This window comes from Periplaneta americana, chromosome 3, assembly GCF_040183065.1.
Source record: "Periplaneta americana isolate PAMFEO1 chromosome 3, P.americana_PAMFEO1_priV1, whole genome shotgun sequence".
Lineage (NCBI taxonomy): Eukaryota > Metazoa > Arthropoda > Insecta > Blattodea > Blattidae > Periplaneta > Periplaneta americana.
This window is the reverse complement of record NC_091119.1, coordinates 96,387,045-96,399,744: the sequence shown is the minus strand read 5'-3', so window position 1 is coordinate 96,399,744 and position 12,700 is coordinate 96,387,045. Positions and strand designations below refer to the sequence as shown.

Below are 12,700 nucleotides of genomic sequence, written 5' to 3'. Positions count from 1 at the left end.
TCTACCTGTAGTTTTCCATCTCTTGACTTTTCAATATACATTTTGTGGTTATGTTCTCATTAGAGTTTCGGATTATGAAACTCATGCGATAGCTTACTTATCTATTATTTGCTTTTCTGACCTAACTAGTATTTAGAAATTGGCATTATTTTTACTATAAAGCTATTAAAAACGCCTATATAATTAAATAACCAACAACATAATCACGTAATCAATGTTGGCAACCCTCCTGTTTGAAATTACTATGGAAAATTAAAAAAATGAATTATATCGTCAGCAAATATACTCTGTGTTGTACATTTAGTAACTGTTACAAATCATTTATTTTCATCACATTTAACATTAAAATATATCCAAACAATAAAAGTATCACTGGCACATTTGGATGGCAACACTGGTCACAACCGCTGCAAAAGTTTCAACAAAACCGATATCATAAATGCTGCGGCTGCAACCCTGAGAACCTTGTTCACATGTCGCTACTTTTAAGCTGTGGGCACCATGAAAAAGTAGCAGGCAGCAGGTTCGGCAGCAACTACTTTTCGGGTTACACCATTGTTCACACGTCACAGTACGAGAGTTGCGCAGTTTTTTGTACTCCAGTGCACCAAGAGTGTCCCACGCCATGGTGTCGTGGTCTAAGGCATCTGCCTAGGATTCGCATTATGGAATGCATGCTGGTTCGAGTCCTCATGGGGGAAGAAATTTTCTCATAAAATTTCGGCCAGTGTATGGGACCGGTGCCCACCCAGCATCGTGATGCACTTGGGGAGCTACGATAGGTAGTGAAATCCGGTTGTGAATGCCAGCTATAACGGCTGGGGGGATCATCGTGCTAACCACACGATACCTCCATTCTGGTTTGATGATCGTCCATCTCTGCTTTGGCATGCAGGCATGAGGCCAGCAGCCGGCTGGTCGGTCTAGGCCCTTCACGGGTTGTAGTGCCAAAGATTATTATTATTATTATTATTATTATTATTATTATTATTATTATTATTAGCACTGCAAGAGTAGCAGCGTGTGACTGTACCTTTCCATACAAACTTGGTGCAGCTCCAATGCCACATGTAGTAAGTACAAACATTATCTGAGCCAATACAGCTAGATTGTTACATAAGTACAAACTAGTACACCAGTACAGCTGGATTGCTACATGTGGCTAAGTACAAACTTGCCAAATTTGCTGTGAACTAGTACATCTGTGTTGTTACATCTAACAAGTACAAACTTGTTATTAGCTAGTACAGTTGCACTTTTACATATAATAAGTACAAACTTGTTGTGAGCCAAAGTAGCTGTATTGCTACAACATTTCATTATAACTCTACTATGAATGAGTGCACCTAAAAGTACAAACTTGTTATGAGCCACTGCAGCTCGACTACTACATCTGTTCAGAACTAATTTACTGTGAGCCAGTGCAGATACACTGCTACATATACTCGATATAATTTTACTGTGGGTAAGTGCAGCTGAATTGCTACATCTACAGTGACTCACCTTCTGCAAGAGACATGTTTTGCATGTTGAGTGGATCGGGGCTAGACTTGGTGCGATGGTGTGTGTGCAGGGCTGACACTTGTGGAGTTGTTGCCTGCAAGTGAGCAACATCGCACATTACACACCAGTACATCACATGCAGTGCTTTCATTACTACAGTGTCAAAATAAGAATCAATCACTCACACACACACACACACACACACACACACACACACACACACACAAAGCACGCACGCGCGCGCGCGCGCACACACACAAACACACACATTCCTGTATCTCATCCTCCAACGAACAGTGCAATTTAAAAGTGTTGGGTGAATCTACAGGTCTACTTACCACACTGCGGTTACTGTTTTGATTGATGACATTTTACATGTTACTTTTTGTAACATTAATGGTAGAACATAAATTACCAATTCAGTCATTTCGATAAGTAATCAAATATTATTGCTGAATATCTACGAAACTTTCTCGCAAAAAATTAAGCATTGCAATATCTTCAATTAGATGTTACTCAGGTAACCAACATGAATAATATACGTTTAAAGTGTAATGTGCAATACTAGTACCTGTTATCGGATTGCAATCCTAAAGTATTGTAGCATATTAACCTTCAAACATTCTACGATGATTCTGTAATTATTACTGGTAATGATTAGCAGTTTCAATAATTAGCTTGAGAACAAGCTAAATCACAACATGGCACGCTCTTGTGGTTTTTAAATTAAACAGCAAGTTATTCTGATTTTCCAGCACCTCTACATGTTAAATTCTCAAAACGTATATCTATACAAATAAGTTATAAGTGTCGATATTATTTCATCCGTTTTTTATTATTCTTAGAAAATTTCAATTGAAAATACCGTCAATGCAACCACTGTCAAGATTTCTTCACACTGAATTAAGTTGTATTCAAAGTTTTTGTTCTTTTATAAAGTAGTTCTTAATCTTGATATACATGTACGCTGAAAATTAGTTGGAAATAATTTAGTCCATCATCACTGATATTATGCAACTAAAAACTTCAATCCCTACAGTAAAGTATCTCTTCGACTTAACAGGTTTCTAAATTCGAACTAGATCTTCATCATTGTCCCTTAATCTCTCATAACTTAGCTTCAAAAAATGATATATTAGTATTAATATTGGAACATCAGATCATTCATAAAAGTTTATAGCACTTTAATATGTATATAACCTATTTTTCTTAAATATTCTGTTGCCATCATTATTACAGTATTTTCTCAAATGCTAATTACTGTTATGGCCACAAACTTCAGGCTCTTCAAATACACATATGTTCACCGAAAATTAGCCAGGGCTAGACGTTTTAGTTAAGTCTTAATTATAGAATTAGAAGAATTTCGGTTAATGGTATAACCACATTTTTCACCAATCATACCCCAAGAGACATGCACGTCTTACACAATGCATGTCCTGGATATTTACCAGATTCTAAAAAGTCTAAATATTGTTCATCATCATCATCATCACCATCATCATAGTTATGTTTAGGCATGTGATGCCTGTTGCTCTTCTCTCAAAGTGAAATTTGGGCCTTCTATCTAGTTTTAGATCAAAGAAAGTTATTTGATCCATTTATCATCAGACAATATTTCAATGTATGCCGTGGGGTTCTGGAAATTGGCATTCTATGTAAATGTTGTTTCTAATTCTTTTGGTAGTTCTGAATTTTGTTTACAATGTTGTAGGTTTTTAGTCTTTTCTTCATTACCCAAGTTTCACACCCGAAGCAGAGTGCTGCTTTAGCAGTGATGTCGTGTGATCTCAGTTTTGTTTTTGTCAACATTTGTTTTTCAAAATGTCTTCTGATTATTCAATTCATTTGATTATATTTTTGTAATATTAAATCAATACCACTCCTTGTGTCTGTTCCTAAATACTGAAATTCTCTTACTTGTTCGATAATTTTCCTGTTTAATTAATTTTTACCGGTACTGTACATACTGCAACTGATAACTTTTTAAAATTCATAATGAAATAATTATGTTATAATTATTCATGTTCGTAAAATTCTGTAAATATCTCTTAAACTGATACATGTTAACTGACAACTAATCAAATTTAGAAAATTTAACAAGTCTCAGATGAAGGGAAGGAAGAATTTTGGTGACTACACTTTCGAGTTATAACTACAACATTGCAACACACAGTCATACATACAGCTATGAAGACAATGGTCAAAAAATGTCCAGGGGATTCCGAACTCTGCTGTTAAAAAAATTAAATCTTTTTTTCCTATGGAAAAGAAACTTCAATATGTCTATGGCTAGTAGAGAAGATTTTAAAATGAATAAATGTTATTGTAAAACTTATACAAACCTGAAAAATGTAGCACTAGAGATAAAATAATAGTTTCATACCTCTACAGTAATAATGTGAACCAAGAAATGACAGTACACGAGTAACCCTAAAGAGTACACTGTGCATTGGTTTGAATATTTTCATACAGGCTGTGCAATACCACGAAACAACAAAGCACATGAATTCCAGTCTTTACCACAAAACACTTGCATTGGTGAAAGTACAATGCGAGCAATTTATAGTTAATATCAAGCAACAGATTATGTTGGCACACATCCAAACGGCATGCAAATTGACTTGCTAATTGTGTCTATTCGTACATAAGTTCGACAAGCACAGCTACTCTGCACACAGATCAAAGATGGCCACATTAAACCATCAATCTTTATCTCGCATATAAGGCACCTTCACCAAGCTCAAGTCATGGGGCAGGTAATTTATATTAATATGGATTAAAAGAAAGAAACAGAAGACCACTTTCTCTCTTTCCTTGACAATTACCAATTCCATTATAATCTAATTTAACAATTAACTTGCAAACTTTCATTCAGGGTACATGATTTCAAATTTGGTACAACAATTTTACTACAGCAAGAAACAACAAGGCAATTCTGGAGATCACTTGCTTCATGCTCATCATTTTTTTTTTCAAATCAGACCTGCAGAACATGATTATTTTTAACCTTTTTTCATTTACTCGTAACAAAAACAAAGAACTAGCATGCAATAATCACAATTTTCTTGAAATAAATGAAGGCACTGAAATGAATAACGTGGAGCTGTCATAGCATTCAGCTCCAAGATAGATGGAGCATTTCCACGTCTCAAATAATGTTCTCGGGTATGATATAACAAAATTAGCACTGAATTATGAAATTGTGTCAGCAATGGTTATGACTTTATGATCGAAACTTTTAATTTCTTCAATGCCTTTTATGATCACCGGATTTCGTACTGAAAGAGAGGAAGCTTCTGTGGTTACTTACGTAGTGGTTAGTCGGTGTCAAATGGTGATTCTCTACGCCCAGAGACTCGCATTGTGAGAGTCGAGGGGGGAGAGGGGGTGGGGCGCCGGGGGGTTGAATTAGGGACAGTATAGGGCGGTTTCGGGATGGCAGTGGTGGCGGGGTCTCTGCCTCAGACAAGGGGTCAAAATTACCACTGGAGCGGAGTGGTGATGGAGGGTAGGACTGCAGGGGCAAGGAATACTGCAAGAGAAAAGAAGCCACAATGTTAGAACAGCGAACCCACATTAAATCCGTACTGCACGTGCACAGTGCCTGCACAGTCGCACTTTATGACAAAGTAATATGTGTTATTTCATTTCTCAAATTTTGTGTTGTCATTTGAAAATGAAAAACGCCTATTCCTATAGTTATCAACTCCATGGTCTTCTTTAAGTCACCGAATCTGACTGCTGTTTACAGTGTAAGCTACTTGTTTTCAAGATGACAACTCCGAAAGTCAAAACTCAGTTTCCTGGTAGTGCACTGTGAACATGCAGTACAAGGACGCACACACATCAGCACAGATATTTAAAAAATAAACAAAGACGCACAAGCTCTGGTTATGTTGTTATGGGAAACAAGTGCCACCCAGCCCACAGCCACACTCAACACATCACACAGTTCAGGGATGCCTTCTCTTGACATGGGTACAACGCGAGATCGCGTCAAGGAGCCGAGATTGCTGACGTGACTCTTGCACACACGGTCGAAGCAGAAGAGATGCATCTGGATAGGACGCCAACGGTAACAGCTCTGATAGAATGCTCACGAGACTATTCTCGATTTCTCGAAAAATTTCGGGAGGTATTTCCAACATGTCACTGCAACAGTTCGACAAGACGTATCGAAATCAAACAACTAGGCCTATCACGGGCGTGGTGCCACGCGGAGCAAGAGAACCACAACTGAATCGAATCTAATTATAGCGCAGAGCATTCACCCGAGTGCATGACGCAGTCCAGTGTCCTGCGATGGCAAGACACTTGCTGAGTACTGTGTAGAACTTATAACTTCATGATCTGTGCATTAGATAGCAAATCGTTTCTCTAAAGGTCATACGCGTACTACAGAGATTACTGAGAATTAGCTTTTAGTGACGTAGTGGTGGTGAAGGGGCTACAAAGTGGTTCAGGGTACCTTAATGCCATATCCTAATGCTAAGTGAGGTACGAGCTCGGCTGCATTCACTGACATTTCTAAAAGTTCTCTTGCCAATTTACCTAAGCCTATGATCTGCATTACACGAACTGGACATCTTCCAACACTCCACACATCGTATTTTCTGGAGTCCCTTACTTTGTGTAAAATGTATCGAGTAACTAATAATTCTGTAAGGACAATGTCCAAATTTTGATAAACGGACACGCTACTTCGACTAATGCATACAGAACAAAGGGCACAGTCCAAATATAAGTTATTCCACAAACTTCATCTGGTATCTGCATCTTAACGGTTGCTAATGCTTCTCAATGGTGTAGTAGAAATGGGAACATTGTTAACAAATAGGATCTATTGGGACAAAACTTAAGCTAACCATACGTCCTGTAAAAAACGGGCCGGTCCCCTTTTTTGTCCTAGATGTTCGGCGTACCCGTAATTTTTGTCGGGGCGCGCAAAGGTTTCGTATTTTAATCAAACTTTACTTTATAATGTAAAAATCAACAATTTCACTAACTTATTTTTACTTAATAAATTAATGTTGAAATTATTGTTCTTATTTGTACTAAATAATGTTTGCAAATGTTTGATATTGAAATCAGCAAATATGAATGAACTGTGTACGAAGAGTGTTGTCAGACATCACATCTCGCCAAAAAATTACCGTAACTTTTGACTCGTTTCACATCTTAAAGTTTCAATGCTAATATAAGTTCTATGGAATACAATATATGAAAATGAAAAAAAGATAAGTGCAAAGTACTGTCAAGTGACGTAAATAAACTGACATGGATAAACATTGTTTAAAGGCAATAGTGTTCTTTCTTTTGGTAATTCCCTTGTTTCATTCTTACTTAATAAGTTTTCAGTAACTTCTAATTTCAATTTCCTTACACAAAAAGTTGATAGTAAAAGTGTTCTGTACTTTCATAAGACACTTATGGCAGGGTTAACAAAAATTCATTATTCAGTTGTTACACGAAAATATATTTAAAATTATTGATCAATCATTTTCTCTCTCTCACGAAAACTGGTGAAGATGCCATGCCATGCATAATCTATGTATTATAGCAACTTAATATGAATTATTTCTTCTCTCAATCTCGATAATTTCAAAATTACTTGTTTGTGAATTTCTGAGGCGAGTCCTATAGATTCCTTCACCGTAAAGGGATAGAACTTTCATTATACATCAGTACACATGACAATTTTCGTTTCGATCTTTTCTGTTTTGGGAATAAAAAAAGTAATACAAGTATTATCACAACAGCAGCAGTCATAGTTTCTATTGATATATATGAACAAATTCATATTTGAAAAAAAAAAATAGTCTAAGTTATGCTAAATCAACTCAAAATAAATAATACAACAAAGAAACAAACTGTCTAAGAGAAAAATAATGTCAATCATAATAACGGCGAACGACAACTGAATGTTTCTGAGGTTATGTACGCATAGTAATAAACTTACTTAGTTCAAAATACAATTCTTATATATTATAAAATGGCATTATACAACCATATGCAAAATTTTATAACATTAAAGAAAAGTTACAGATTGAGTACAAGTTAACACATAATCTACATTATAATACTGTCAACAAATACGCTTGACAATTTTATTCGCTGGATGATTCGATGAAAACAATACTGTACAGCTTTTATGAACTCTATTTCTATACTAGTCAAATAATAAAGCGAAAAATGAATAAAACATGTTCAATAATAAAGGTTAAACAATTCTTTAACGTCAAAAGTGCAAATGTTATTCAAAGAGGATACATTTCTTTCATCATATTTGGCTTGATATGCATGTACGAGTAGTTGAGCAGTACTATTAAATTACTGTAATATGCCTCTACTTCCTGATAAAAAAAAACTGACCTACACTAAGTAATACAAATTATTCTGAACGTTTAAGGGATAAAATAAATTAGAAGATTTTATCCCACTTCCCCTACATACATATCACGGAATTTAAAATGGTGTCCAAAATGTTGCGAATACTCTTATTACTATTTTATTTCTACTGTCATACTCATTACGAATGTACGACCATGTATCTGTACTGTATGTACATCTATACCTCCCCTTTCGCCGCACTTCTACCACTACTTGACAGCTCGTCAGAGCTATAACTGTCACCGTGACGTCAGCGCGCAATGATGTCACAGACTCAACAGGTTCACTCCAGCTGGCAGCACTGATCGCGAAGTTGCATAACAAGCGAAGGTCAGGACCCGACACTGGGTAAACACATCACCTCGAGAACTTTCCGACACGGTACAATACGTATGAGACCTTATCCTCAGTGGTGTCATTCAAAATATTATTATTATTATTATTATTATTATTATTATTATTATTATTAAATGGACGATATCGGGAACGACGACGAAAATAAATTTATGAAACACGCAAATACTGTAACTTACTAGCAAAACTCATCAATGGCTGAGAAAAAATAAAGAAGAGACCGAGCACAAGGCTAGTTGATGTTTCAAATACCAGAAATAGCCTACCAGAGATTTAGTACTTTCTTCTTGAGCCGACGGTCAGCAACTGTATGATGTCCTCGGCATAAGTTTATCCTTGTTTTGTATTCTTTCCGCAAATCGAATTGTACTTTTGTATTCTGGATCCTAGTGGTCAGCCGTAGATGTCGACTAGATGTCCCAATTATGGCATAAATAATAAAGTAGTTTTTGTTTTATTTTGTAAATCAACTTCCGACTTCCTCAGATCTTTACACGATCCGTACTTTGGGAACTATTGCCCTAGAAGCTTCTGTGAAATTCAAAGTAAGTAGTTTAATATTTTTGCTTGTCTCTTTTATGGTTTCGGGAACATTAGCTTTCGGAAGACCGCTTTCATTCACAAACTATCCAAAATCATTCGGCGCTATAAACGTACGTTGTTCCCATTGTAAGTCACAAAATTTCTAAGTTATTTTTCGTTTCTGGAGCGGTGGAGAGAAATGGGATACATTAAAAAAAAAAAGCCGGTTCGGGCGAACCTTTACGAACAGTCTGGATGATACCACTGCCTATCTTGATCGCATTTCCAAGTGTATTATAAATGATGACGATGATGATAATAATAACTCGGAGGTGCCAGTTCCAATATAAATATTAAATATGGGACAAATTTTAATGTCTAACCTATTTTGTGACTGTTCAAAATAACCACCACCCATAACGAATGTATCCCATTAGGAGGATGGGCTACTAGTAGAAAGGAATCATATACAGTAAAATTATCGTGCACCAAAGCATAGCACCTTCTGCACGAGGAATTAATCAACATAGTATCACTGGGTCGGTATGATGAGCGACAGTTAAGATAAAAAAGAAATTGTCCTATTGTTTCAGTATGGCTGAATAAGGATAGGAATAACGTAGCTGTCACATTTCCTTTCAGACATAATGTGTAAATCAGAGAGAATATATATGGTATTTGAACTTTACCGCTGAAAAACAATGTGAATGGCGTGAAAGAACTTAAAGGCCCGTCGGCCTTTTGCGCCAAACTCAAAGCCCGCCGCCTGTCGCCGATGATAGCGATTCGGAAGGTGTGTCTATTGTCCACTAATCAGGAGAAAATCCAGTGAAAGAAAGTGCCGAAGATTACGTCATCTACTGGGACGAAAGATAAGGAGTAGGAGAATAATGAAATGACAGTTCAAAAATAAGCACTCTCAAGTCGCAGGTATACCAGTTCTATCTAAATAATAAGCAATCAAATGTTATTACACGGGTAGTATGTTCATGCTATGCCACAAAAGATGTGCTTCGGCCGGCGTATGAAGCGTATAATATCAACTACTGTAGTTACCCTCGCACTCTTCAGACTGCAGAGACTTTCTCCTGCTTGGCGTACAGCACATTTGTGTGACATGGTCATAGGATACTGTTGCATGACCATGTTTTTTCTAGTGGAGACATATCAGACGACATAAGACGTCGCGCGAACCGTATTGTTTCTAAGAGCCTTTTCACACTAGGACACCGGTGACGGTCACAAGTGACGGTCACTGACGGAGATGCATTAGTTTGAATTGGAGCGTTCATACAGGGACACTGCAGTGTCTCACCCAGTCACAGTGTCCCAGCAGTGTCTCGCCCTCTACACATGTGTCGGATAGGGTCAGTGTCCAGACCAGTCACTGCCCGACATACATTGCTTTGAATTGGAGTTTTCACACTGGGACACAAATCACAGGACACAACTTGCAGATTGCCAACAGAACATTCACTCAGTATTCGAGCACAGTGAAACTAGTCTATCCATTCATGAGTTTAGATTTGATTAACACGGAAGATTTTATAAGTGAAATAGAAAGTCGACCTGCTATTTGGGATGTCAAAAGCGATAACTATAGCAATAAAGTGGTGAAAACGAATGCTTGGCAAGAAATTATAGCTAAGTTTGTGCCTGATTTCAATGAGAAAGGTATGAATGAAAGAAACAAAATTTGTACCTAAGTTGCATATTTTCTTTTCCACCGTAAAAAAAATTATAAATTACATTTCATATGATGCTAAGTAACGATATATGGCAATATGATTTGTAATTTGTTACCATATTAATTTACAATGGAAAGTTATATTTAACAATACGTAACATTTAGCATTGAAGTACAACTATACACATCACAACTACAATGATAGAAAAATTAAATTTAAATGAAATGTTAACAAACAGTAAGAATAAAAGCATTCGAGATATATATAGGCCTAACCTTATAAAGGAATTTAAGAATGGATATCAGGCAAAGGTAAACGTGATCAAGGATGAGAATGGTGACTTGCTTGCAGACACTCATTCAATTCTGAACAGATGTAAAAACTGTTTTGGGCAACTACTAAATTTAAATAGGCCAAATAGAAATGATCGGGACGAAATTCAAAACAAACTGCTCAGTCATTTATACCCGACCTACACTTTCTGAAGTCGGAATTGCGATATAAAATCTGAAAAAGTACAAGTCTCCAGGTATCGTTCAAATTCCAGTAGAATTAATACAAGAGAGTGGAAGTGCATTATCTAGCGAAATTTATAAACTTGTACCTGCTATTTGGGAAAAGGAAACTGTACCAGAACAATGGAAGGAGTCCATAATTGAACCTATTTTTAAGAAGGGGAACAAGACTAACTTTAGTAAATTCCGAGGAATGTCACTTTTGTTAACATTGTACAAAATTTTGTTCAATATTCTTTTGAGAATATTAACTCCATATGTAGCTGAAATTATTGGGGATCATCAGTGCAGTTTTAGGCGTAATAGATCGACTATTGATAAGATTGTTTTGTATTCTGCAAATATTGGAGAAAAAATGGGATTATAAGGGTACAATACATCAGTTATTCATAGATATAAAAAATGCATATGACTCGGTTAAGAGAGAAATTTTGTATAATATTCTTATTGAATTTGGTATTCCCAAGAAACTAGTTTGATTAATTAAAATGCGCATCGGTGAAACTTACAGCAGAGTCCGTATAGGCCAATTTCTATCTGAAGCATTTCAAATTCACTGCGGGCTAAAGCAAGGAGATGGACTATCACCTTTACTTTTTAACTTTGCTCTAGAATCGCCATTAGGAAAGTTCAGGATAACACAGAGGGTTTGTAATTGAACGGGTTACATCTGCTTTTTGTCTATGCAGATGACGTAAATATGTTAGGTGAAAAATCCACAAACGATTAGGGAAAACACGGAAATTTTACTTAAAGCAAATAAAGCGATAAGTTTGGAAGTAAATCCCGAAAAGACGAAGTATATGATTATGTCTCGTGACCAGAATATTGTACGAAATGGAAATATAAAAATTGGAGATTTATCCTTCGAAGAGGTGGAGAAATTCAGATATCTTGGAGCAACAGTAACAAATATAAATGACACTCGGGAGGAAATTAAACGTAGAATAAATATGGGAAATACCTGTTATTATTCGGTTGAGAAGCTTTGTCATCTAGTCTGCTGTCAAAAAGTCTGAAAGTTAGAATTTAAAAACAGTTATACTACCGGTTGTTCTGTATGGTTGTGAAACTTAAGACTCCGATTTTGAGAGAAGAACAGAGATTAAGGGTGTTTGAGAATAAGGTTCTTAGGAAATTTTTTTGTCCTAAGAGGGATGAAGTTACAGGAGAATGGAGAAAGTTACACAACGAAGAACTGCACGCATTGTATTCTTCACCTGACATAATTAGGAACATAAAATCCAGACGTTTGAGATGGGCAGGCCATGTGGCACTTATGGGCGAATCCAGAAATGCATATAGAGTTTTAGTTGGGAGGCCAGAGGGAAAAAGATCTTTGGGGAGGCCGAGACGTAGATGGGAGGATAATATTAAAATGGATTTGAGGGAGGTGGGATATGGTGATAGGAACTGGATTAACCTTGCACAGGATAGGGACCAATGGCGAGCTTATGTGAATGGCAATGAACCTCCGGGTTCCTTAAATGTCATTTGTAAGTACCTAAGTAAGTATTGACATGTAGCAACCACAAATGTTGACATAACATTTCTAATAATCTTTGTTATACTTTCCAACAGCTCATGAAGAGCAACGATGAACTTACCAGTGACAGTTTTGTAATATTTTAAAATATATAATAAACTACTATCAGTTAAAATCTGTCAAATATGCTCAAAATAAAAGAAAATAAAACAACAGTAAAGTAAGAGAACATTTTTCAT

The 12,700-nt window shown here is 36.3% G+C and overlaps 1 protein-coding gene across 10 annotated transcripts in view; it reads right to left on the bottom strand.

The window, feature by feature from the left end:
- The window catches only part of RhoGEF2 (Rho guanine nucleotide exchange factor 2), a 453,695-nt gene that overhangs the window by 272,666 nt on the left and 168,329 nt on the right, over positions 1 to 12,700 (bottom strand). For 7 of the 10 annotated variants that reach the window (XM_069821024.1, XM_069821026.1, XM_069821030.1 and 4 more), the window contains exons 7-8: positions 4,817 to 5,038; positions 1,504 to 1,597 (exon numbers count right to left, since the gene is read on the bottom strand). In XM_069821024.1, the coding sequence (XP_069677125.1) occupies positions 1,504 to 1,597; positions 4,817 to 5,038 (316 nt within the window). Of the gene's footprint in view, positions 1 to 1,503; positions 1,598 to 4,816; positions 5,039 to 5,388; positions 5,717 to 12,700 lie in introns of those variants that run through there. The other 3 variants (XM_069821031.1, XM_069821033.1, XM_069821034.1) reach the window with 2 other exon arrangements.